Source organism: Lissotriton helveticus, chromosome 10 (assembly GCF_964261635.1).
Source record: "Lissotriton helveticus chromosome 10, aLisHel1.1, whole genome shotgun sequence".
In the NCBI taxonomy this organism is placed as follows: Eukaryota; Metazoa; Chordata; class Amphibia; order Caudata; family Salamandridae; genus Lissotriton; species Lissotriton helveticus.
The window spans coordinates 496,370,522-496,396,843 of NC_136071.1; the positions used below are offsets into that span (position 1 = coordinate 496,370,522).

The following is a 26,322-nucleotide window of genomic DNA, read 5'->3' on the forward strand; positions in this document are numbered from 1 at the left end:
ATCAAGACATCCTTTCTGGTGGCAGTTGAATCTACCCAGAGGGTCAGTGAATTTACAGGTGCTGTCATCCCAGCCTCCGTATATTTCCATCTAACTAGACAAACTGGTCTTTCGTACTCGAGCATCATTCTTGCCGAAAGTGGTAATCCCGTTCAATGTAGGCCAGTCCATGATCGTGCCTACCTCCTAGGCTCCGCCTCATCGCTTTAAAGAAAAGGAGAGACTCTACCAGCTGGACCCAAAAACAGCGTTGTTCTACCTTGACTGCACAAAAGAGATTTGGGTGGATGACCAACTCTTCGTGGGATATGTTAGAACCAAGAAAGGGTAAGCTGTGCAGAAACGTACCATCACCCGATGCATTGTGCTTCATTAAAACCTCTTCTAGCCAAGAAGCAACCCCTGAAGGGCTTGCTGGCTCATTCTACTGGAGCCAAGGCTGCAACCACTGCGTTAGCACGCTGAGTCCCAGTCCTGGACATCAGCCAGACTGCAATGTCGACTTCTCTGCACACGTTTACCAAGCACTACTGCCTGAACACTTTGCCTGTTCGGTCCTACAGGACTCTCTGGTCTGAATCTGTTTTGCAGACCCACCTCCCTGGAGATATTGCTTGGGTATCTGGTGTAAGGTAAGGAATCTGCAGCTAGAATCCTCTATCAGATGAACAAGTTACTTCCCTTTGGTAAAATGACTTCAGTGCACTGGTATGGCCCCTGCATAGGCACCACACATGTCACTTCTGCTGCTGTTTATGCCACACGGAACCGAACAAACCCCCCACCCCCCCCTTACCGGCACACAGAGGTACTGCAGCAGCTCTAGGTGGCACACAAATATCACCCCTGTATCTATTCCACGGTCCCCATACTGAAGCCCACTTTTGAGGGCGGCCTCTTGCCACAAAAACAGTCTTCTCCCGAAACATACTCCAATCTAAGTTGTTTTTCCAATTCTCAAGGGTGGGGGGGCTGTACGGAGCCCCACTGCTGGGCAATATTCCTTTTTGCTAACATAAAACTTAATGTGGCCCACTGCATCTGTGCAGAATTAAGGTCCCTAGGTTCCCAAATGTTAAGAAGGCATCTCCTCGCCTCTGGCAACAAGGAGACCCCTAGAACCTCGTGCATGGCACTGTGAATCCCTTGCCAGTATTCTGTGATATTTCGACATTCCCAGATGATATGGAAGAGCGTCCCCACCATACCACACTTCCTTCTGCACAATCCAGAATCACACAGCCCCATCCGTACAAGGCAGGGCCCGTGACATACACCCTGTGTAGTATTTTTAGCTGAACCAGCTGCAGCCGCACAGGAATGGCAACCACCCTTGGAGAGGACACAGCAGATTGCCAGTCCTCATAATCCAGTTCTATGCCATCTCGCACCCACTTTTCCCTTAACTCCTTAATTAGATCCGCCCTGTGATTAATTTGTTTCTTGTAGATCAGGGAAATCGTTTTTTCGGGGGGGGGGGCCGTCCAAAATTCTATCCTCAAGAGGCGAGGCCTCCGGTGGATCTGCGTCTTCGGGTAGGGCTGTCTGCAGAGAATGCCGAATCTGGGCGTAGCGAAAATACTCAGAGTTCTGCAACTGAAATTCAGCCTGCATCTCCTCAAAGGATTTGATCCTCCCCTTGCCCCAGATGTCCTTGATGTTGGAGATTCCTATCAAATCCCACTTTTCAAATCCTCTCGTATTCCAAAGCTTACCCAACCGCTCTGAATCAAAAAGCGGAGTAGCTAGTGTTAGTTTGTCCCTCCATCCCAAAGAACTAATGGCGTCATGCCAGATCCGCACGGCATGCTTAGTCGGCCCAGTCAAGTCGAGCCTTGTTGACTTAGAATATAGCGCTCTGTTATAACTGCCTCCAGGAAGGAGCCACTTATCCATAGCGTAGCCAGGATGAGCAGCAGGGCCATAAGTCCCATGATTGATCGCGGCTAGCTGAGAGGCCCAATAGTATTGTTTAATATCCGGGAGAGCAATATCTCCATCATACCAGGGAAGCATCAGCTTCGCTAAAGCGATACGGGGTCTACCTCCCATAACAAACTACGCTGCAACCCTTCCACCTCACTGAAATAACCGGACGGAACTGCATCTAGGGTATTCTGAAGGGCGTAAAGGAAACGAGGCAGAGACATCATTTTAAAAAGGGCTTCCCGTCCCAATAAAGAAAGTGTGAGTTTCCTCCAATTAGCAATGTCACTCCCAAGTCTCTGCAAAGGGGGGAGGAGATCTTTGGCATACCGAATCGCTGGGTCGAGGGAAATGTAAATACCCAAACGTTGATTTGAATGGGACAGTTTTGCGGAAGGACCGGGGGTTCCCCTTTAAGTACAAATAACACAGATTTCCCCCAATTAATGGAAAGCCCAGAGTTCTTACCGAAGGAAGCCAAAACGTCACACACGACAATGAGGGACTTACGTGGAGAGGTTAAATACAGTAAAATATCATCTGCATACAAGGAAATTCGGTCCTCCAAATCAGGGGACCACCGAATGCCCCGGATTGATGGATCCCAACGCAACCAAGCTGCCAGAGGCTCCAGGGCCAATGAGAAAAGAAGGGGAGAGAGAGGGCAGCCCTGCCGAGTGCCTCAACCAAGACCAAAGGGTGCGGAGACCCGGTTATTAACGACGATTTGGGCAAGTGGTTTCATGAAGCTTTTAAACCTCTTTTCACTGTACAAAAGTCAAAAACTTGCAGTTTTAGCTGGGTATATTTTAGCTTCTTTTTCTTTCTAAAAGTCTCATTGAAACATATTATAACAGCTAATATCCTGGAAATTAGTCATAAGTCTCATATCAAGTGCTGTAAACTGTCTTACCAAGCAGCTTGTGTTATATCATTAGATCTGATGCTGCCCCTCACTCCCTCCCCCTTCTTTCCATATCCAAGCTTGTCATTAAGCTCGTTTGGAACTCTTTGCGATATGCCAGATTTGCAAGGCCTGCCAATTAGGTGGAACCTAGTTAGCAAACATGAGCAAGGCAAAGAATATGGTTTGTGTCTCGTTGGAAGGATCCAAAACCTTTTGCCAGGTGAAGGGGGATTATAACTTGGTACGGTGAGAGCTGGCTTGATGCCTCGACCATACTGGGCTGTAGTAGAAAATAGTTCATAATCACCCAGTTCAGTGTAGTGTGAGGGATGCAGGTGTAGGCTCTTTTTTAAGTGCTTTTAAGAAGGGATCAGCCTTTTAGCCTCTTCTCTGGTAAGCGCTTCCTTAAATACTTCGAACGTGAAACAAAGTAATAACAGTTTATCAACTCCAGTAACAACGCTGACCATATGTGTTTAGAGACTGCAAGAAGAATTTTGAGTGAAACCCGAAGAACATGCAAAGGAAACTAGAGTGATGCTAAAAAGAAAGGATAAACAGCAATTCAACAGGAAGATATCCTGTCTTGCTTGGGTCATGATGCTGCCTGTATCACTTCAGTAAAGCTCATCAGTGTACCGTTATACATTCTATGTGTATGAGTTTAATTGGACCAATGTATAGCAAAATCAGTTTTTTTTCTTTTCTGTAGGGTATTCTTTTGGTGTACGATATCACCAATCGTTGGTCCTTTGACGGCATTGACCGATGGATCAAGGAAATAGATGAGGTAAGATACAAATTGTTTATATACACCTGAATAGATGGCTGAAATGAGAGGATTTTAGAATTTCTGCCCAAAAGTTCTTCATAGTCACTGAATATATTGATGTGCTTAAAAATGGTTCAAATGATATATGATTTAGAATCAAATACCTGGAAACTTTGTTTTAAAAAAACAAAATTGGTGAATTAAAGGTTTCCACTGATTTTGTATAGACAAATGTGAAATGAAATTTGTTCTGAACATTTTACTTCTATAAAAAATAAGTCATTGTGATGGATACTTCATCCATTGTGTATGCTCATTTAAAAGGTGCCTGCCAACATAGTTTTTCTTTCAACCAATGCATGTTTTCGCATTATAAATGGCGTTGTTGTGTTTCGCTGATCATGACCAGTCGAAAAGCCACAGCCTACAGCACATACATGAGAATAGCACACAGATTCAGAGTAGCCAACCTGTCCCTCCACAACAGGTAAGTATAAAACAAACACTTTTAATAGTCTTGCTTTTATGCTTTTGCTGCAACTACAAATAGCAGTATTAGTTTTTTTTGGGGACGCCAAAAAAACTTTTTTTAAGCGCTTTTACCTGGAGGCGCTTGCTTCTCTGGGACATCACCACTGCCACCGGAACCTCGCCGCCTTTGTGAGGGGCAGGACTCTGGACGCTGCAGGGAGCAGAACCGGCACAGTGCAGGGCTTGGGCTAGTGGCTACAGCGGGGCTGCGAGCGTTGCAGGGACTCCATTGCCCAGGAGTCCCTGCGTGACCGTGGGAGAGCTTCCGGTCCGCTCTCCCTGTTGGCCCGCCCACCGCCCACTGGAGGGTTCTTAAACCCCTCTGACTACTTCTCCCTTGGGACGCCAAATAAACTTTTTTTAAGCGCTTTTACCTGGAGGCGCTTGCTTCTCTGGGACATCACCACTGCCACCGGAACCTCGCCGCCTTTGTGAGGGGCAGGACTCTGGACGCTGCAGGGAGCAGAACCGGCACAGTGCAGGACTTGGGCTTGGGCTAGTGGCTACAGCAGGGCTGCGAGCGTTGCAGGGACTCCATTGCCCAGGAGTCCCTGCGTGACCGTGGGAGAGCTTCCGGTCCGCTCTCCCTGTTGGCCCGCCCACCGCCCACTGGAGGGTTCTTAAACCCCTGTGACTACTTCTCCCTTGGGACGCCCCAAAAACTTTTTTTAAGCGCTTTTACCTGGAGGCGCTTGCTTCTCTGGGACATCACCACTGCCACCGGAACCTCGCCGCCTTTGTGAGGGGCAGGACTCTGGACGCTGCAGGGAGCAGAACCGGCACAGTGCAGGACTTGGGCTTGGGCTAGTGGCTACAGCGGGGCTGCGAGCGTTGCAGGGACTCCATTGCCCAGGAGTCCCTGCGTGACCGTGGGAGAGCTTCCGGTCCGCTCTCCCTGTTGGCCTGCCCACCGCCCACTGGAGGGTTCTTAAACCCCTGTGACTACTTCTCCCTTGGGACGCCCCAAAAACTTTTTTTAAGCGCTTTTACCTGGAGGCGCTTGCTTCTCTGGGACATCACCACTGCCACCGGAACCTCGCCGCCTTTGTGAGGGGCAGGACTCTGGACGCTGCAGGGAGCAGAACCGGCACAGTGCAGGACTTGGGCTTGGGCTAGTGGCTACAGCGGGGCTGCGAGCGTTGCAGGGACTCCATTGCCCAGGAGTCCCTGCGTGACCGTGGGAGAGCTTCCGGTCCGCTCTCCCTGTTGGCCTGCCCACCGCCCACTGGAGGGTTCTTAAACCCCTGTGACTACTTCTCCCTTGGGACGCCCCAAAAACTTTTTTTAAGCGCTTTTACCTGGAGGCGCTTGCTTCTCTGGGACATCACCACTGCCACCGGAACCTCGCCGCCTTTGTGAGGGGCAGGACTCTGGACGCTGCAGGGAGCAGAACCGGCACAGTGCAGGACTTGGGCTTGGGCTAGTGGCTACAGCGGGGCTGCGAGCGTTGCAGGGACTCCATTGCCCAGGAGTCCCTGCGTGACCGTGGGAGAGCTTCCGGTCCGCTCTCCCTGTTGGCCCGCCCAACGCCCTCTACGTTCACTACATCTAGGCTCAGTACTCCCGCAGCGCGGGACGCAGCTCGGGGCAAAGACCGGGCTAAGAGCGGGCCGTTTGAGGCCGTTCGAGGTCAGAGAGGTCTGGGCTGGGCCACCCCCCTTGCCCTGTTGTAGACACACTCTATCTATGCCATTTTGTATACTTATATTTTCATAATGTGTTCACGGGGTAGTCGCAGCAAAACCGCTAAGGGAGCGATTAAGTCCAATGGGACCCTAGACGAATTCCTCACCAAGACCAACTTGGCAATTGACGAGGAAATTAGTAAAATGCAACATAGGGTATCACTGGAACTAGAAGCTGCACGAAGGCTTTCTGAGAACCTAGCTTCCTCTAAAAAGTCATCTTTGGGCAATATTGCCTCAGCTTTAACTCCTGAGCGTACATCAGGCCCTCGCCCATTGTTAACGTCGGCAGACATCCACCCTGTTCCAACCACATCTCTACCTGAGCCCTTCACATCCTATCACCACTACCTTCAAACTCCATTGAGGTGTCTGCGCCACTTGTTGGTGTGGTAGGTATAGGCTTCCCCACCAAACCTAATTTGTCTAAGCCAACAGTATGTGCTAAGCAAGTTGCCATCTATAAAAAGAAATGTCTTGCTAGATCTATTTATGCACGCAAAAAGGCAAAAATTGCGAGGTCCCAGTTCTTTAATAGTAGATGACCGTTGGCCACATATGGGGTCAATGAAGAAGCCTCTAAAACTATCACTTGCACTTTGGATGAGGAAAAGGATTCTGGCTTACGTAGCGCTGTGTTAGATCCTACATTAGGAGCCTCTCCAGTTAAGATCGAAGAGAGGCAAACAGAGGGTGGGTTGAGTGAAACAGGGAAGGATAGGGGGGGAGATGAAGAATTTCTTAAAATTGTTTGGAGCACACTAAAACAGCTACTCACCCCCCTGGAACTCAGGCTTTCCCGTATTGAAAACAACTTACTTGAAATGGATAAGACTATAGTCACTTTGGCTAGTCTTGGTCTAAAACAAATGGAAGCGAAGTTTCCCCAGGGTGAGGATTGTACCCCACAGGCTCAGGTGCCAGAACCCCCGCCCGTGCCCCTCCCAATACTCAAACCTATACCAAAGCCCCGCACAACAGTCTGCAACTCCACTGCTTCTACTCCTAGATCCACAGCACCAAGCATTCGTCCCCCCCAAAGCATAGCTCCTTTTAAATTAAGGTCACAAGCTGCACCACATCAGTTTAAACAGCCAGTAACCACGAATATACTACCCCAGCAAACCAGTCGTCTAAATTTTCGTGGGGGTTTTATTGATCTGCCACCAGAAGCTGGGCCCTATGTTATTGTATTAGCTGGAGTGCCTGCCCTGGGTCCGCAAATCCTAGAGAACCATCATTCCCTAAAAAATAAAGTTATTCACTGGCTCAGCGAAAATAGACAGCTTCCCAATCACCAAAGAAGCCGGGTACTAATGGTACGTAGAGTACCTTGGGTAGGCCCCACACGCAAGTCCATTGCTGGGGATTGTATAGTAGTATCCTTTGCGGATCCTCATACAGCTCAGCATCTTTGTGTATGGCCTTCACGGGAAGTCAGCCCTTCCATTGTCATCAGACCCCTTACTTTTTTCTATCCTCCACGGCAGCAGTTTGAGATGGAGGGGTCGTGGTCAACAGTCCAAAATACCAGATGGAAAGGTCGAAGGGATGGTGGGCAAAGTCAACACAACTGGTGGCAAGGGGCGCCCACTTCTAATATGTTTGGTTGTTTGGATGAGGTTGACTGACTTGGGGGGACTGATGCATTAATGCACCCTACGGAACCCACCCTCCCACAGGTGACTGCTCTCCCTATCCCCCCATTAATCTGTACGGATTGTTTAACCTCTCCCAAAGGTTCTGGTTTAAATCTGGATCTTGTTAATATTCCTATTAAGATCAGGTCAGAGGACTTGGGTTTACCGCAGACTATCTCATCTAGTAGCCCAATGGATATAATCAGGGTGGCCTCATGGAATATTGCAGGACTAAGGGGTCGCCTGGACAACGATGATTGGGTCGATTATATCGACACACATGATATCATCGTTTTCCAGGAAACCTGGACAACTGTCCCCCTATTTAGAGTGGGCTACCTGAATTATCACAAACCGGCCATACAGGGCCTTAGGGGTAGGGCTTCGGGAGGACTCACGGTGTGGATCAGAAATACACTGGGATTCCGTGTTAAGGAAACCTTGGTAGAGAATGCCGACCTCCTATGTATTAGCCTGAGCAAGGATAACAGCAAGGACATTCTCTTAGTTAATATCTACGCCCGAGGCTGTCAGGGTGGGAGGAAGCAACCAGCTCTGAATGATTTAGAATATTTTTTGAAGAAGCATAAAGGCGATCATTATGTCATAATAGCAGGTGACCTGAACTGCTCATTTGAACCCATCCTCAGTCTGGCAGAAGATGTGGGAATTGAAGAGGATACCGCCTGGAATATTCCCCCGTTAACTATAAGCAAGGGTGTTAGGGGCACGGAGGCGGCCCTCCACTGGTTGGGACTCTGCCGGGAGTGGGGTCTTCGGGCTGTGAATGGCCGTACCCTGTCTGACAACTCGGGGAAGCCAACTTTTGATAATGGGCTTAGTGCTAGTCGTATTGACTATATACTGGTCAATATAGAATCTTGGTCACATGTTATAGATATGGTGGTAGAGAATAGGCCAGAGAGTGACCATAACCCTCTCTCTTTGGGGCTTAGGGTTCCCGGACTGGGTGATCGTCAAATGGAAACAACCTGCCTTACGTCTGACTTAGTCTTGTGTGACAACAGAAGACGAGTTAAATGGTCTAGAGTTATAGACGACCCTGCGCTTATTCGTCAAATAGAGGAGTCGGTTTTTGACATAAGGGGTAGGATGATTGCATTATCCCCCTCTGGTGGGGTTGATCCTTTAATCATTAACCTTCATGAGAAGTGTTTTACGGATCTTAAAAACTTCCTCACCAAGCCATCAAATAATAAGATTGTTAAATCACGCAAAAAATGGTACAATAAGAGCTGTAGAGAAGCTCACAGTAAACTAATAGCAGCTGTCAAATCTAGGATTACTTATGATATTAGGAAAGCTAGGCAGTTCTAGAAACAAGTCCTTTGGGTAGCTAAGCGGGACTGGGACGATTCCTACTGGTTAGATCTCCTTAAGGCCTGTGAGTCATCTAACCAAGTGAAATTTTGGGAGACAGTTAGATGGGGCAGGGACTCTGACTCCCAAATATCGGTCAACCATGTTTCTGCTTTGGACTGGGTGGAATTTTTTTCTTCCCAATTCAAAGACACTAGTGCCGAGCATGAACTGACAACCGAACCTGCATTGAAGGCTATATCTATAAACCCCGGGGATAGACTTACATTCTCCGCTTTAGATACTGTACATGCCCTGGGTTCTGTCCAGTCCGGTAAAGCTCCAGGTTTAGATGCTATACCAGCGGACCTTTTTAAACTAAAGCTTGATTTATGGGTCCCATACATCACGCTATTGGCAAATAATATCGCAGCAGGGGCAAGGATTTCGCAATCCTGGAAAGGGGCTGAGATACTGCCAGTATATAAAAAAGGGGATCGCTCACTGCCAAACAACTATCGCCCCATAAGCCTGATAGATTCGATACAAAAAATAGTATCAAGAATGGTCCTAGCAAGAATCCAGGGGTGGATTGAGCAGAACAATATACTTTCCCCTATGCAGGCAGGATTTAGATTAGGCACCAGCACCATAGACCAGGTGTTTCGACTCACCATGCTCTATTGGAAGGTGTTTTTTTTGGGCGGTGGAGTTATCTATGCCGCATTTGTTGATCTCAAGTCGGCTTTCGACTTAGTTCCAAGGGTGAAACTATGGGAGGCTCTTAGATTAATGGGTCTTCCCCTAGAACTGCTGGAATTAGTCAGGCGTTTACATGAGGATAATTTCGCTCAGGTAAGGTGGGGGAGGCAGGGTCAGGTGACCAACAGCTTTCCAGTCCAACGAGGGGTGCGCCAGGGCTGCGTGTTGGCCCCTACTCTGTTTCTCCTTTTCATCAATCAGGTAGCCCAATTTTTTAACAATACGCAGACTGATGCACCTACCCTGGGCGGATTAAAATATCCCATGTTAATCTTCGCCGATGACACCCTGCTCCTCTCTAAAACCCGGAGCGGGTTACAGGCGGCCCTGAATAAGTTTTCAGAGTTCTGTAAGAATAACGACTTGCAGATCAACGTTGATAAAAACTAAATTCATGGTCTTTAGCAAGAAAACCCCTACTAAAAGTTCGGTTATTTTGAATGGTGTCCCAATTGAGCAGGTCAAGGTCATGACGTATTTGGGTGTGACCCTTGATCATCAACTTAGCTGGAATCCACAGTTGGAGACATTAAAACTCAAATTCGTCCGCCTTACAGGCTGCTTGTTGCAGGAACAAAAAAAATCCTTGACTAAACGTATCACTCCAGCACTGAAAATTTTTGAGGCCAAGGTCAATGCGGCAACCTTGGACATATGGGGACATATGGGGTTACAAGGACCTGTCAGTTTTGGCCACAGCACAGAACAGGTTCCTTCGGAACCTGGTAGGGCTTCCACAATCCTCACCCATTAAACCACTGCTATTAGACCTTGGTTGTAGACCCTTAGATGAGCTGGCACAGTTCCGTCTAGTGGCACTATGGCGCCGGCTTTGGACGACTCCAGAGCTTAGCCTTTTTGCCCACGAATTGGATGAGGTTAAATCACTGTGGGGTGCCCACAAAATCCCATGGCTCAGGGAAGTCAAACAAATATTGTATGCAATGGGCCTGCCCGAGTTATGGTTAAATCCTGGGTGCTCCAGTTTTCCTTCAAAACTGGAGTTCAAGGATCTTTTCTGGGCCTCGAAAAAATCTATACTGGTCATCCAATCCTCGGACAAAAATTTAACGGGATTTTTTTTAACACACAAGGTAATCCCGTCCCTTGAGCCCTACTGGGATTTGATTTGCAAAACCCTAGACCGCAAACTGTATCACCAGTTTCGTATAGGTACATTACCCATCAACTCCTTCACTACAAAGTGGGCGAAGAATGCAAGCAATAAATGTTTTTGGTGTCCCGACCAGGTTGAAAGTATTGGTCACTTGTTTTTTGCATGTCCAGCATATCGTTCCCCTCAAATTAAATGGCTGAAACCTTTATGTGCAATTTTGGATTGTGGGGGACACCGGGAAGCCCTGCAGAAATTACGTGATATTAGAACCAAAATGTCTGTGATTTGTGTAGCAAAAGTTCTGGGATGGGGCAGTGAGCTAAATAACGGTGATGGATCAAGCCCTGATCTTTGGACTGGGTAAGAGTGGTCTGCTTAATTCAGACACTCTGTTCATCACCACCCCCTTTTCTGAATCGTTTTTGGCCACTATAGGTGTGGCAGGGTATACTCAGACATGAGTCCCTTGCTCACTGCTCCATCAGGATTCAAGCAAGCCGGGCCGACGAGGCTGAAATGCCAGAAACCGGTCCCCGGTAGCTTGTCTCCTTTCTGGTGAAGAATTGGCTTGGTAGTTTGGTCTGCCCTGTTCCCATGATGCACTGGGCCAGGGACAGACTAATTTGCATATAGCCAGGTTCTGAGCTGGGATGGGGCAGTGAGCTAAATAACGGTGATGGATCAAGCCCTGATCTTTGGACTGGGTAAGAGTGGTCTGCTTAATTCAGACACTCTGTTCATCACCACCCCCTTTTCTGAATCGTTAAATTTCTGGGTTGGGCGTGGTTGATCCGCACAAAGAAATTGAACATTTTTTTTAATTAATTGTTATGATCACATGTGTTTGCTTGCCATACTCTTTTTAGCCAATTGGGGATATGTCTGTAGCAGTTTTAATTATATTAATATTGTATGTTGTCTTTTATGAATTTTATTCGAAATAAAGACATAATGAATTGAATTGAGTTCTTTAAGAGTATTTGCCATTAACATTGATGCTCCCTGCCCACCCAGCAGTCTTGTAGCTTCAAAAGAGCAGGTGCCCTCCCTGCTTGCTTTAAGCTCCATAGGTCTCACTTTTGAAACTATTGGCTTTTCCTGTGCTTGTTTTGGCGAATTTGAAAAGCATCGGTAAAAGCAATGCTTTATGACATTGCGGTCTAGTATAGACAAAAAAATGATTAATTGACGCTGCTGGTTGGGGGAAGCCACGGAGAGTGGGAGCACGATGGGGAAAGCAACTCTGGGGGAGAAGCATAAGAGGCAGACAAAACATGGGGGCAGGAGGTGAAATGCAGTGGAGTGAGAGCAAACAGAGTACCCTGAGTGGAGAAATGCATAAGGTAGAGAGAGCGCAGAGTACCCTGAGTGGAGAAATGCATCAGGGAGAGATCACATGTACTCTGATGTTTAACCAAAAAGAAAAAGGTAGTTCTCTAAAGGTGAGCAGTGGAAGGACACAAGGTAGCTAGTCAAGAGGATAATAAAGAGGCTATGCCCCAGGGGAGGAACAAACCCAGGATAAACAGAGAAGGCTGTCAAATAAGAAGCAAGTAAATGAGAGTGCCAATAACGCCAACCAGTGGAAAGCAATGGCTCTAAGCTCCATTTAAGTTCTTGGTAAGCTCATAATAGTTTTGGCAACCAGACAGCTTGTGTTGTTTTGCCAGCTTGAGCTGTTTTACCAGCTTGACCTAAAAATAATGTGCACATAGGGAAAAAAACAAACTCTGGCATTCACTCGAATGTAATTATTTTTATAACACATACATTTAAAAGGCAAGCACTGCAAATTGAAGTAACCGTCTAATGGCAACATTAATTCCGTGAAATGGAAAAACTCAATATTTAAACAAAAAAAATCCAGGTGAAGCACAATTCCATTCTAAAATATTCATTTTTCTGAGCGCTTTGGTTCTCTCACCATTATTTACCGTTACATTTTCTATGTAAAGGTTTGTTTAAAGAAGTGTGATGACATTTGTATAACAAAGATTCATTTGTGGTGGTGCCATTCTCAGTGGGCTGAATTGAGAAGAGTGCAGGCTGGCTGCTACCCAATTGGTCAGGGGTGGGAGTGGTCCCATCTAAAGCAAATCCATTGATATTATATTGACTGGCTACTTGTTGTGTAATGGATTCTAGGTACCCTATTTATGTGAGCTATTGAAAGTTGCTGAAGTGGATGTTATGATTCACAAGGAAGTCCTGCCATACATATTTATGCACCAAAATTGTGTTTGGTGAGATATAACTTTTGGTATGTCTCATGGCTATCAATATAATATAGGGAGTAATCTTGTTTAAGTGAAGATGAGGTTAATGAGTGAAAGTCCAGAGATCACTTTCTGATGATAATCGGTACTAGGGTAAGTAGGCCCACAGAGAAAGGCTTGTAAACTCATGGAACTGCCTTACAGCTGGAATAGGAGAGTTTCATTCCGATACAGAATTCCAAAAGCCCTGTGATAGAAGCTGGGTATAATAAGTGTTACGAAAAAGACATGTAGGCTGTGTAAAATGGACAAAAGTGCTACACATGGTGCTACATTTCAGCTGTTGATATTTTTTATTGTCTATTTAAGAAAAGGTGCCAAACATGCATGTGAGTGAAATGTAGGATGTGTAACTAATTGATTTGAAGGAGGAAGGGCAGAGGAGTTAAGGCAGGTGCCCAAACTGTCATGCAAGTGCCTTAATCATACTTCTTTAGTATTACTGCTATTCAGTTCGTTTTTTTGTGTACACGTCTAACAAATGTCATTATCTTCTACAAAGCATGCCCCTGGGGTTCCACGGATTCTAGTTGGAAACCGGCTTCACTTGGCCTTTAAGCGGCAGGTCCCAACAGAGCAGGCTCGTGCCTATGCAGAGAAGAACGGTATGACCTTCTTTGAAGTGAGCCCTCTTTGCAACTTCAACGTAATTGAGTCATTTACTGAGCTGTCCCGCATCGTCCTCATGAGGCATGGCATGGAGAAGATCTGGAGGCCCAATAGAGGTGAGAACGGAACACTGGATGTAAATGAGTATTGTTTAGACCCAATAGTCAATAAAGATGGTCAATAGCAGAGGCAAAAAAACAAAAAAAAAACAGTGCGGATGACATTTAGGCTTGGTATCTAGTGTGTTACTGCACCCACTTTACACATCTGTGCTAATTATTGGACAATGTTGCATGCTAAATGTATTTGCTCCCAGTTTGTATGTTATTGAAAATGTGTCCTGGTTTCCACAACACTCACAACCAGATAGTACTTATTTATTTTTATTTGGCGTTTTATATAGCGTGAACAAGACCCTTTCAAGTGACAGAGCACTTTACAAACAGTATATAGAGACATGGGATACATCAGAAAGAAATGTAACATAAATAAAAATACAATATATATACACATGGACTAATGGTGAACTGAGAAATAGGAGCGCGTAATATAGCATAAATCCAGGCCAAGAACATATTATGTCAAGATAAGAGGCAGCAGACAAATTGGAAGGAGAGATCGATCTAGGGAAGATGGGGCAAGTCCTCCGTGTGAAAGAGCTTGTTGGATTGTAAGAATTTTACTTCTTTCTTGAAGATGAATTGCATCTGATTTCTGTAGGGATAGAGTTCCAAATTTTTAGGGCAATTCTTATTTATTTAGTTTTTTTGATACTTTAGGAGTAAGGAGCTAGTGCTTCTGGAGGGTCTGATACCAGCCTATATGGCTGGGTCAGGTAGGAAGGGGGTATTCTGTTAAAGCACTTTGTAGGTCATACAAGCAATTTTGATATGGATCCTGGCCTCAAAGGGTAGCCGTTTCAGTGAGTTAAGGTCGGGGTCAGTGGGGACTTTAGTGGTGCAAGTGAGGTTTTCGGATGCCCACCAGGGTAGTGCTACTGTAATCCAATTTCAACAGTACAAGGGCATGTACTGCGGTTGTGCGGTCTGTGGTGGCTGAGGAAAGGCTTTTAGTTTCCTAAGAATATGCACTGATGGTTAGCTCTTCTAGTGTTGGTGCTGATGTGTTTTTGCTTGGAGAAGTCTTTGTCCAAGGTTATATCGAGGGATTTGACAGTCAGTGATGTGTGGGGTGAAGGTCAAGGCAGTGAGAAGAGGGTACTTGCCTGTACAGCCAAGTAGGCAAAATTTGTGGTAGTCTTCTGATGAACACTAGTGTAAAAAGTCGCACAAATATTCTTTTTCTCTAATTTAGACTAACTGCTTGATCTAAATGCCCCTTAAATTAGTTTGAGACAAACAGCTAGGGTTGTTTTTTTTGTGTACATCTGTGTGTAGATGTTTCTCATTGTAAGACCATAGCGGAATCTCTCGGTGTGAGAAATCTAAGTCAAGTGCATGGTTGTTTGCCTGCCCCAGGGACATGTCCTTCGTGACCTCCACCTTCAAACAAAAAAGTGGAGTGGGATCAAGTTGCTCACTAAAGTAATGTTATAAATTGTAATTAACACAAGTTATGGTGTCTAGGCCTGCATGCAGCACAAACTTTGCAGCATTCAACTTGGATCGTTTGGGCCAGTGAGTTCCTGAGGTCCGTCTTGATAGCTGCAAGATCTTGCTGGTCATGTCCTACAAGACATGGGTGGACCTGCTCAGAAGGCACAACATATTCAAAGAGCGTAAGGCTAGGCTAACTGAGGAGTACATGTTCGTTTCAAAGGCATCAATATATTTTGAAGGAAAAGCATTCGGATTGACTTTACTTGTCGACTTCTGAACCACAAGGCTATCGGGCTTTGGGTGTTTTGTAAAAAAGTCAGGATCATCAGGTCTATGCCTTCTAGTTGACTAGGGTTGCTGAACATGGCTTGAACCAAGTGGCCCTGAAGGTCCGGAAAGGCCTAAAAAATAGTAATAGTGGCTTAGATATAGTTGGGCCTGGCTGAAAAATATTTTGTCAAAAATTGGCTTTGGTTTCCAGTGTAGGTAATTGCCATTCTAGAACTTCTGCTGCTATTTGCACTACCATAGCCAAAGAGGCACTTGCTTCAGCTGGTGGACCAGGTGGGGAGTCCAACTCAATCATTGGTGAGGTATCCAGCCCACTGGCATTTGTAAGTCTAAATACAGCTCTTTTCCAGTGTGAAGGAGGAGCATATTTTCTACCTCCTCATCATTATCAGTATTGTGAGCGGCACTGGGTATGCCCTGGACTGCATCAGCATCAGAGGCAAAGAGGGTCTCTATCCTCTGATGTCAAGAGAGGCAGAATCTGAAGGTCTGCCTGCATAAAGGACTGGTTGCGCCTTAGTAATTTCATTGCGCAACTCAGGCCTGATATTGGCAACTGTCCGGTAGGGGTCAGCAGTACCACAGCCCACTGGCGGGGGTCAGAGCTGGCACCTGCATGGAAGGACCTACTGTGGACGCTTCGACCATTTTGTAAGTGAGGACGTGCTCTGATACGGGTTAAGTAATAGTTTCTGAGAGAAAAGTTGGGGAGGACCTGCACGAGGAAGTCAAACTGGCAGGGGGAGGAGGGGCACGCAGCTCCATGGGAAAACGTAAACCACTTTCAGCATCAATCCTATTGGAAATGTGTCCCTTCTGCAGGGTGATCCTGAATGTTTTGGCCCTCTTGTTGAACCCTATTTTTGCTGACTATGGGACTCTGTGGACATCAGACACTAGTGGTGGCATTCCAACTCATAATTCTTTTGCCCACCATGCTATCTCAGATTAGACCCAGCCATTTGGAAATCAGTCTTGGTCCTCTCCTTTTGGGTCTAGCTTGGTGCCAGCGGCACCGTGAAAGCAGAACCCATGTCTGGGCATACCCTTCTCATTTAGGGTGTTACATCAAACACAAAAAAGGCAAGTGAGTAATGCTTGCAATAAGTTTAACCACTGGCAATCTGTGCACTTTACCACTGCTAACCAGTGGTGAAGTGTTATGCTTGTCCTTTTGACATGGTAAAATTGGTATACTCCTGAATGGCATATTTAACTTACCTAGCAATCCCTAGTATATGGTACCCACAATGTAGCCCAGGTTAGTCAGTTAAATGTGACCAGTGTACTGCAACACACTTTGTGCCACCCACTGCATTGGCCATGCAAATATGAGTGAATGCCTGCCACCAGAAGCCCGACAGTGCAGATTTAAGCTGCAAATGCGACTTACCAAAATTATCCCTTTTGACAGGCCTAGAATCCACCTCCTGAATTATTTCTAAATATTTAGATGTTTATAAGTCCTCCAAGTAAGCATTACTGCCCATAAATGCAGGGCGCATGGTATTTAAAAGTAGGTCATGTAAAAGTTTAATGTTAAACATGTCCTTACAATGAAAAGGCCCAAAAGGCTATTTTCACTCAAGCAAGGTTAGCTGTTTCAAAGGAACGCATTGGGATGCAATATTAAATACTAATCCTGTGCCCTAGGAATGGGACTAGCTAGAAAACTAATTAAACTACTATTTTTTATACTTGTTAAAAATGCAATTGAATTATAAAGTCAAATTTTGTCTAATTGTCCCAGAAAAGGTACTTTAGGAGAGTTACCTTTTGCCTGCCTACAGCTTCTAAGGCCTTTCAGTGCCTTCCATCTATCACCTGGCAACGGACGGCTTTCCTGTGGTGTGGTAGGAACTGTTCTCAGGAGCAAACAGTAGGCTGAACTGAGAGGACAGAGCTGACCATTCTAAACCTGATAGAATAAACAGAGGAGGCTGGGAGAATCTTCTGACATGGCAGTGTCAAGTTCTGCTTGAATGTCACATTCTGCCTGACTGGTGTGCCGGGGCTTGTAATATGGAACTTGGGCACACTTCATGAGGCCATCCAGTCACAAGCAAATATTATCTGACACATTGGCAGGTTCCTTCTGTCGTCTTCCAGCCAAATTACAGTGGCCTTCTTTTGACATTACAGTGTCACAGCCCGTTTGACAGGTCTGGTAGGTTTACATATAACATTTGGGACAAACTTCAAAAGAGGAAAACAGAATGCCAAAACAATGTGTGTGTGTCTACTGTTTGGTTGTTGAAAACTCAACCATGTCATACAAGAATTCTGCAGCTGAGGTTGTTGTGGGCACAAAGACTGCATCAAATTGGACTTTGGGGATAGGTGTATGAAGACACTGGGGTTACCATAGTACACTCCCCACACACATTCCCACCCTCGGAGGCCAGGTTTAGTGCTGCCGAATATTCTGGCTGTCTTGAAAATTACCAAAGTGGGAAGGGTTAGCCCCAGGAAGCCTTACCCCATTGATTAGACCTACCCCAGTGGTCATTCACAAGCTTGTGCCAGTTACAAAGGTGGCACCTTCAGGCATCCACTTGTGAATACTTCTAAATCTGCGTAAAAAACAGAAGAGGACTGGACATGCTGTCTGAGATCTGAGAAGAGCCTAGAAGACTGCTCTCTGTCTTGTACCCAGGCCATAAAATTAGACTCCAGTTTGATCACCTGTTAAAGTTGCAGGGACACAATAAGCTACAAGAGGCCGTCTTCTGCTACTGCCCAGCTGACCAGTGGTAACAGGACATGAACTGTACCTTCCTCTTAGTCTCTGGCTGCCAACCAGCTAGTTCCTAAGTGCCTCCACTGAGGTCCTGGGAGCTTAATAAGTGTACACCTGTTGTGGATTGGGACTTAAGGGACTAAAGTTAGAAGGTAAAATCTTGAATAAGGATGAACCGAGGTTAGTGTTTCCGACCGACACTCCAAGGTGGTCAGTGTCAAATTGCAGCTAGGTCCTGTTCTACTGCAACCATTGACTATCATTGGCACTTTGGCGCCATTTTGTAGTAAAACTTTTAAAATTCATATCGTCGGTTCCTCTTATTATATTTGGGTAATTTTGCTTATTACATTTTACTCTATTTTTCTAACTAGTTTTGGGATTTGTATTTGTTTACATTTTGACTTTATTGTTGTTTTTGTACTGCATAAATGCTTTACACATAGCATCTCAGTTAAGCCTGTCTGCTCTGTGCAATAGCTACTAGGGTGTTGAGCTCAGGTTTGATTAGTGACTGTAGTGGATCACTGACCAGGGTTGTAATTATTATTTGAGGTGGGTAGTCTCTCCCCTCAACTAATACCACAGTTTCTTAAAGATGGCTTCAGCTTCACCATTGTTGAGTAGTTTGCCCAAATTACTGGTCTACTCTTAAGTGTTAGTTGCTTCACCATGTTGGAAATGACAGATGTTTGCTTGTATAGTTTCTTTCACAGCAATTCACGAGCTATACAACTTGTTATTTAAGTAGTGTGGCATAGCTGTCCCTTCACCAATAGATCCTTGTTAGGTCAACGGGCGTAGCTTGCATTGGTGCATCAGTGGCACCAGAGCATAAAGGAGCTGTTTTGAGGAATTAAACATGTTGTTCTGTTTACATTTTGTTCCCATTAACCCTTTCGGTGCTCATGACGGAATGGCTCCGTCATGAGCACCAGTGCTCCTGTGCTCATGACGGAACCATTCCATCATGAATACAGGGGCATTAAACCCCTCTTCTGCAGACAGCAGAGGGATTTCCTTTTTTGTTTTGTTGGCTTCGGGAGGTTGGGGGGAGAGCTTCCCCAAACGAAAGCGTGCATGGCGCGCTGCTGTCATTGCAGTAAAAATGAAACTTAGTTTCAGTTTCATTATGTTGGTGCTCGTGGAGCTCTCTCAGCCCCCGAGCACTGAAACACTTGGACAGGTATCCTTGGAAAGGGGAGAATCTCCACTTTCCTATGCTACCCTTCCCTAGTGGATCCCTGCCTGGTGATCCCCAAGCTGGGATCCACCAGGGAGGGGGGAGCAGCCCCTTGGGCAAGGGCCTTTGCCCCCCTCCCTAAAATGTTGCCACAGACAGTGTTCTGACAGCCCACTAGGCACCAGGTATTTGTTTTTCAAAGTTCGGACGGGGGCTGCCCAGAATGGGCATGCCAGAGCCCCCCACTCAAAAAAATGCCACAGTCTTTCTGCCCCCCCTCCCAGGAGGCAGATAGGGGCAGAAGCCCCATATCTGCCCCCTAGGAGGGCTAGAAAGCCCACTAGGCACCAGGGATTCTTTTTTTTTTTTTTATACGTAGGGGTGGGGGCTGCCCAGAATGGGCATGCCAATGCCCCTACCCAAATAAAATTGTCAGTCACAATTATCTGTCATACTTAGAAGAAGTTACAGGTGAAAATGTTGGCACAAATGGCTGGGTTTTTTTCAATTCATTTTCAATTTTTCCTTTTTGTACCCGTTAGTTTCTATAAAAAAAAACTTGAAGGATCTACACAAATGATCCCTTGCTGAATTCAGAATTTTATCTACTTTTATGAAATGTATAGCTTTTCAGCATCCATTATTGCTTTCATACCCATTTCTGCCATTAACTGGATGGAAGTTGAAAGCACAAAAAATAGAAAAAATAGACTGTCTCAGTAAAATGCCAAAACTGTGTAAAACATTTTGGTTTTCTGACAAAAGTCTGTTGGTCCCTGAAAGCTGGGCAGATGGTGATTTCAGCACCACAAGCCCTTTGTTGATACAATTTGCAGAGAAAAAATCAGACGCTTTCTTCTGCAGCCCTTTTTTCCCATTTATCCAAAAAAAAAACATGTTGCTGTATTTTGGCTAATTTATGGGTCTCCTCCAGGGGAATAAACAAACCCTGGGTGCTTTTAAAATCCCTATGATGGAAGAAAAGGAAGCAAATTTGGAGTGGATACCTTATGTGGTCAAAAAGTCACAGGTGCCTAAGCGCAAACTACCCCAAATAGAAAATAAAGGCTGAGCACAGGGGGGAAAGGCCTAAGAGCGAAGGGGTTAACCCTCAGATTTGAGCTTTCAATATACTTGAGCCTCTGCCTGTGAGAGAACTCAGCTATTAAAAAGCATTGACAGATTCCCCAACCTCAATCTCTTTTACATTTGCAGTGAAATTTACAAAATCAGAGAGCAAATTTATGGCTTTTCCCAATAATCAGAAAGCCGTGTTTTCCAGGGCAAGATGGCTTTATTCAGACGGGCTAATGCTTAAGGAAAACTGTTGTTGGCAAAACCTTGATCACATTTTGAAAGCTTACATTTATTACTTTGCCTAAAGCACTTGTTTTGATTGGGATTTTTTTTTTACTCACTATGTCACTTTAAGTAGATGCGGCAGTCACTTTTTTTTTTTTCTCTTTCAATGTTTTTATTTAACAACTATTCTGCACAGAAGGCGCAATGCTGTATAGCATGGCTAGAAATATTGATAAAGCCAAAAGGTCCAATATGCGGGACCTATTGACTTTGCCAAAGCGTATTCTATACTGCAACTATACCAAGTTAGGCATCGCAGCTCTTAGCCATCCAAACAAGAACGATTAATCGTTTAATCGTATTACTGGAAACATAGAACAACTGTAACAGTATCCTACTGGGCTAGCTACATAAATCATGAGAAAAGTGAGAGGGGAGATGGTTTGGAGAAGGACCGTGCAGGGCAAGCCTACACAATAGCTGAATGCATTATGATCTGTGCATGGGAATTTAGTCATATTTTTAAGTTAAACCATGCATGTACTCCACCAGTGTTGGGCAGTTGTGCTATAAAATGGGTGTTGCTGAGCATTAGGACCATAATAGCTTGGAATTTGGAGGCAGATCTCTGGAAGATGCGCAGGGGCTCCAAAACCAGCAAACAGCAAAAAACAGAGAAAAGGATAATGGAGGCTTTTATTAAATCAAACCGTTTATGATTGACAATCTAAGAACCTTCTAAACTACTGGCATGATCGTCACAACTTCACATACAAAGTCAAGATTTCCAACATTCAGAACAGGGCAACTCAAGAAAAGAGTCAAAAGATTTCTCTACGAACTCCTGAAGCAAGGACAGTTGAGAGCACTGCAAATAGTTGATTGTATGTCACAATTCAACCTTGTTTCATCTGCTTCAATATAGCCACATATGGAAATTGGTTCGCTCTAGATGAACTGCTGATTGCATGACCAATGTCGCCACATAAGCAAGGATACCTACTACCTACTTTCATTGTCCAATCCTGAATGAATTAGAAAGGAGCAATTGGCAGTTTAACTGTAGCCTTTACCCTGTTTGCTCATGAGAATGGCTGCCCTGAAAGGATTCCAATGAAAAACTCTTTAATTTGGGAACTACGTAAACATCATGTCTTTTAAAAGTCAGCCGGTATGCCTGCAGGATCCATTCTATTCCCCAGATTTCATCGATCTCTTTGTCTGCTGTATTTAATCATCCTGGACAGGTTTATCTAGGTTTGCCTTGTTACACGGCGATTCAAGACTTTTATATCAGCAACAATGTGTCACAGTGTCCATGTTTCGGTAGCATATCAAGCATATTGTTTGGTATATAAAGTTTAAAGTCTGCATTTCCTTAGCTATGCAGACAGTCCACTAGTTTCCGTTTTCCTCCCAAGCCTTCAAGGTTTGTAATTCAGTTCCTTACTGCATAGCATTGTATTAGAGATATTCAGTTTTTTAGTCCATTGTATTTTTCACTACTTTCCCTGGCCTCCTAACCAATGTGTTATATTTGTACCTTGCTTATTGTAAAACAGGAGGCGCTGGGCATTGGGTGAGATGATAGACATGTGCACTTGTATTTTCTGTCCAACTGAATTTTTCGCATTTTCAGCTCGTTTTTGTCATCAATGATTGCTATTGATACTCCCTCTTCAAGCAAACACGATTGAAAACTCCATCATTCTTCTCAAGTAAAAGTTTAACTTCAGTTATTATAGATGAGTTAATGCTAATACTACACTGTTGTCCATTTGCCATCTGGCTCAAGAGGACAACAAGTAAGCCTTTATATAAAGATAAGCATTGAAATAAAGGTCAGCTCATTTTGTGCAAGGAATAATAATCAACTGGGGTGGACCACCTTGGCTGTTTGAATTGGGTATCAGAAAACACTATGTTCTTGGGCGTGTTGCTGAGGCTTTGGCCAGATTTACCCGTTCAGGTCTGCAATTAATCTGAAATTGACCCTCAAAGCCATTGAAGGAGCCACAATCTTCTATTACTTCAATAAGGATCCCTGAACAATACTAAAGTACAGCAGAGAAATATCAACCTTAATATAGAAGCATTCCTTGTCAAACCTATTACCACACATTCTATGGAATGGGATAGCAATCCTCTACATCCTGCTTTTAGTTTGTGCAAAAACTATGAAAGAGCCCCCTGGTTTTGTATTATGGTGTAGATCATATTCCATTTTGTAAATCCTATCAAGATATATATATATCACAATATAATATCACAATCAATTCTAAAACATAGTCTTTCTCTCCACTTTGCAGAATATCTAAGTCTTTTCAGAGTTAAGAAGATTTTTTTTTCCATGGAGTTAAACAGAGTCGTCTTAAACAATGCGGAGTTCATTCTTGGCCTGCATAGCAGTGTGGCATAGGATATTAAGGAATCTGTGAGAAAGGATTAAAAAGGAGAGCGACAAGACTTTAACGGCATGCACACAAAAATTAGAGAGGACTTAGGGACCATTCACACAGTAAAAATGTGTTTGGCAAGGCAAACATGAAGGCGAAATGAGGTAATCAAGAAATACTGGACAAGGAAGAACAGGTGGACGGAATGGGCACCTATCCATATGAAATTATTAGTTTCGGAGTTTGATTTCTATTTATTTCTATTTTAGAGATTTATACATCATATGGCTACGTAAATAGGGTCTCCCAGCTCTATGTAAAAAACCAAATATTAGCAACCATATCAATCGCGGTCAATTTGTACAGCCAGGTGTTGAGTTGCCTACGGAATATCACATCAGTAGGGCTGAGATGAAGCTGCAAGGGGGAACAAGATGCTAAGTAGCGCAGCGTACCAAAGGTACCTGAGCAAGTGTAATAATGGCAGAGCACAGAGATCTAGAAGGGCAGTAGGAAATAACAAGGCGACACAGACGATTTGGTCTCAATTGCAACAGCATTATGTAAGCAAAGCACAGAGCCTTAACTTAAACACACTTCATGATCAGCAGCCAGTGCAGGTCCTTTAGCTGAGCAGAGACAGAGTACTTTGGCATATAGTCTGGAAGGCACATAGCTGCATTTTAATTTGTTGGGAGCCTTTTATGCAAAGCCTTAGATATATTGGCAATCCAGACAAGAAGTGGTGAAAGTCTGTACAACGGTCTGTTGAGTAGAAATGGGCAGAAGCCAGATACTTTGGTCTTTTGAGGTGCTTCAGGAAAAGTAACAGGCAGTCACTGCACTGATCTGATAGTCAAGCCTCAGTTCATTATCGAGTCACAATCACAATGGCTCAAGTAACTTCGGTCACCTGGACAGAACCCACAGGCATGGCTGGTTCCCAATTATGAGAAACCACCTCCAGACAAAATTTGAGTTGGAGGGTACTCTTCCCTGTGTCCAGAGAGAAGACTATCCGAGTTTAGTCTGCGTAAGAGATTAGCCAAGGATGGACAAACACATTAAAAAGTGTATGGCTCATTGAAAATCCCTGTGGCACCCTGAAAGCTGTAGAATGTGCCATGGAAGCAAACGGTTAGAAGCAAATTGATAAGATCGGTTCTCCAAGAATGAAGTAAATCAACAGGGGGTGTGAGGTAAAGGTGGAGGGATCAGGGGGGCTCAGTTCTGAAGTCTCCTAATGAGTGGGTGGACCACTTTGGAAAAAGCTGCACTGAAAGACAAACGGATGAGTGCTGTAGTCCAACCCTGTCTAGAGTTTCTTTGAGGCCTTTTGTGACCTTAAGGAGCTCAGACTCCATGCTATGATCTGGATGGAAGCCAGATTAGACATGTGAAATTCTTCCGGCCTTCGGTAGTCTGTTTGGCCCTGAAAGCCTTCCTACCGACCATCAAGGGAAGGCTGGTACAGGTCCTAAAAGACGACAACTGCCATGTGGTACTGCAACAAGCTCGATTTGGTGGGGTGGGGTCCTGTGCAGCTGTCTCTGCTGGTGACTGGGCCAGAAGAAGGTCTTTCTGGTAGCCAACCACCTAACAGGATCCCAGAATACCAGGACACAAAAGCTGGTGGTGTGGGAGTGGTGTCACCATCGTGAGATTACACAGGACAACTTCAGTCAGTGGGGTGTGTCCTAACTAGATTTGCCACTGTTGAGAGCATGCAGTGCCAATGCTTCTATGCACTGGAGTTTTCTCTAAAAAGATAATTGGAGACACATTTTATCTGCGATGGGAAAAGGGCTAGGCCCAAGTCATCCTAATAGGCCAAACTGGCCAGGAAAGCGCAGTACCGAGAGCTCCTGGGCATTTAATTCTGATCCGGACCCCCCTTCGGGCGGACTTCCTTCCTCCGCAGAAGGAGAGGACCCTGCACCCTTCTCTCCACCACCTACACCTTCATGGTTGGAGACTGAGTAGTGACAGCTAAATTATTTTGACTTGCTGCCTGAAGTGGTATGTAATTTCTGCAGATTAATGCCCGGTAATGAAATCCATCTGTGCCGGACACAGGGACAAGTTTATTTGCCAAATAAGCCCTCTCTCTCTTTAAATCACAGATATGTTTTCTAAAGGACCTGCCTCACATGTTCCTTCCTTCTACTGAGTAGGAGCTAGTCTCATTATAATTACAGATGTTTTTTTCTTGACCAACCAAGAGAAAGCGATCCTTGAGGTGTGTAGGCTGCTCAGAAGCCAACAACATACCTGCATTCAAAACTGTGCTTTTTTTTACCTTGAAGAGGATGTTTATATTTCAATTTCAGGCAGGTGTCCTGCTTGTGGAACCAGACAAGATTCAGAAATTAAATCCACTACACTGAGGATGCAAGAAGACTTCAGGTTCAAGGTTACTTTTTAATAGCTGAGGAGCAACGTCTCCAAAACTTGAGGATTGAACTACACACACCATATTGAGATGACCTCCGGGGCCATTCCTATTTAAAAAGATTCAAGAGTTGCAGTTGCTCACCTCATCTTGGTGATGGTCATTCCTTATAAATTGCCATAATGCTGCTTAGGTGGACAGCACACCACTGCGATTTAGATTCCTAAAAGTTCTGTGTCAATCAATTTGCCAGTAGAAACAACAATGGATGTCAATGCCTTGCTAATTACTAGTGTACCAACTCAAGCAACTTAACTGGGGTGCCATATCTTACATAATTCTTGTTAGGCTCAGGGCTTGGTTTGTTAAATGAGTGCCTGTGCCCGAAGCTCTGGTCAGAAGACCGCTGCGGGTGCAATTAAATATCTAAGCACCGAGTAACAAGCTGGTGGTCTTCAGTCCACCACATGCCTCTTTAATCCGCTAGCAGACACTCCCTGCCCTTTTAGCTCACTCTTGCAGGTTCCTTCTTTCTCCCACTGTGACGGTTTTGCCATCTTTCTCTTCCTCTGTCCTTCCATTCTGTGTTTTACCCGCTCTTGCACTCGGTACTAATCTGATGTGGATAACCAAAAATAAGTGCCAGTCCCCACCACCGGCACCCACCTGCTCAAATTAAGGACTGCCTAGGCCCCCTTTTAATACAAGCTCTAAATTACCGTTTGACTTGCAATTGATGAACACTGATTTCTTTTTCCATCCCTATCACTATAAAATCTATACATTTTGCATTTTTCCCATAAACCATTTTCACCTGTGAAGTATGATACTTTAATTGGAGATTCAGTTTGACTGTATGATGATCCTTCTACTCTGTAATCCGAAGAAAATGGGTTGGATACTTTCACAAAGGA

General features: G+C 44.9%; 1 protein-coding gene across 1 annotated transcript in view; it reads left to right on the forward strand.

The window, feature by feature from the left end:
- The window catches only part of RAB40C (RAB40C, member RAS oncogene family), a 178,850-nt gene that overhangs the window by 146,814 nt on the left and 5,714 nt on the right, over nucleotides 1-26,322 (forward strand). The window contains exons 5-6 of the mRNA XM_078663002.1: nucleotides 3,546-3,623; nucleotides 13,439-13,661. Coding sequence (XP_078519128.1) covers nucleotides 3,546-3,623; nucleotides 13,439-13,661 — 301 coding nt within the window. The remainder of the gene's footprint in view (nucleotides 1-3,545; nucleotides 3,624-13,438; nucleotides 13,662-26,322) is intronic.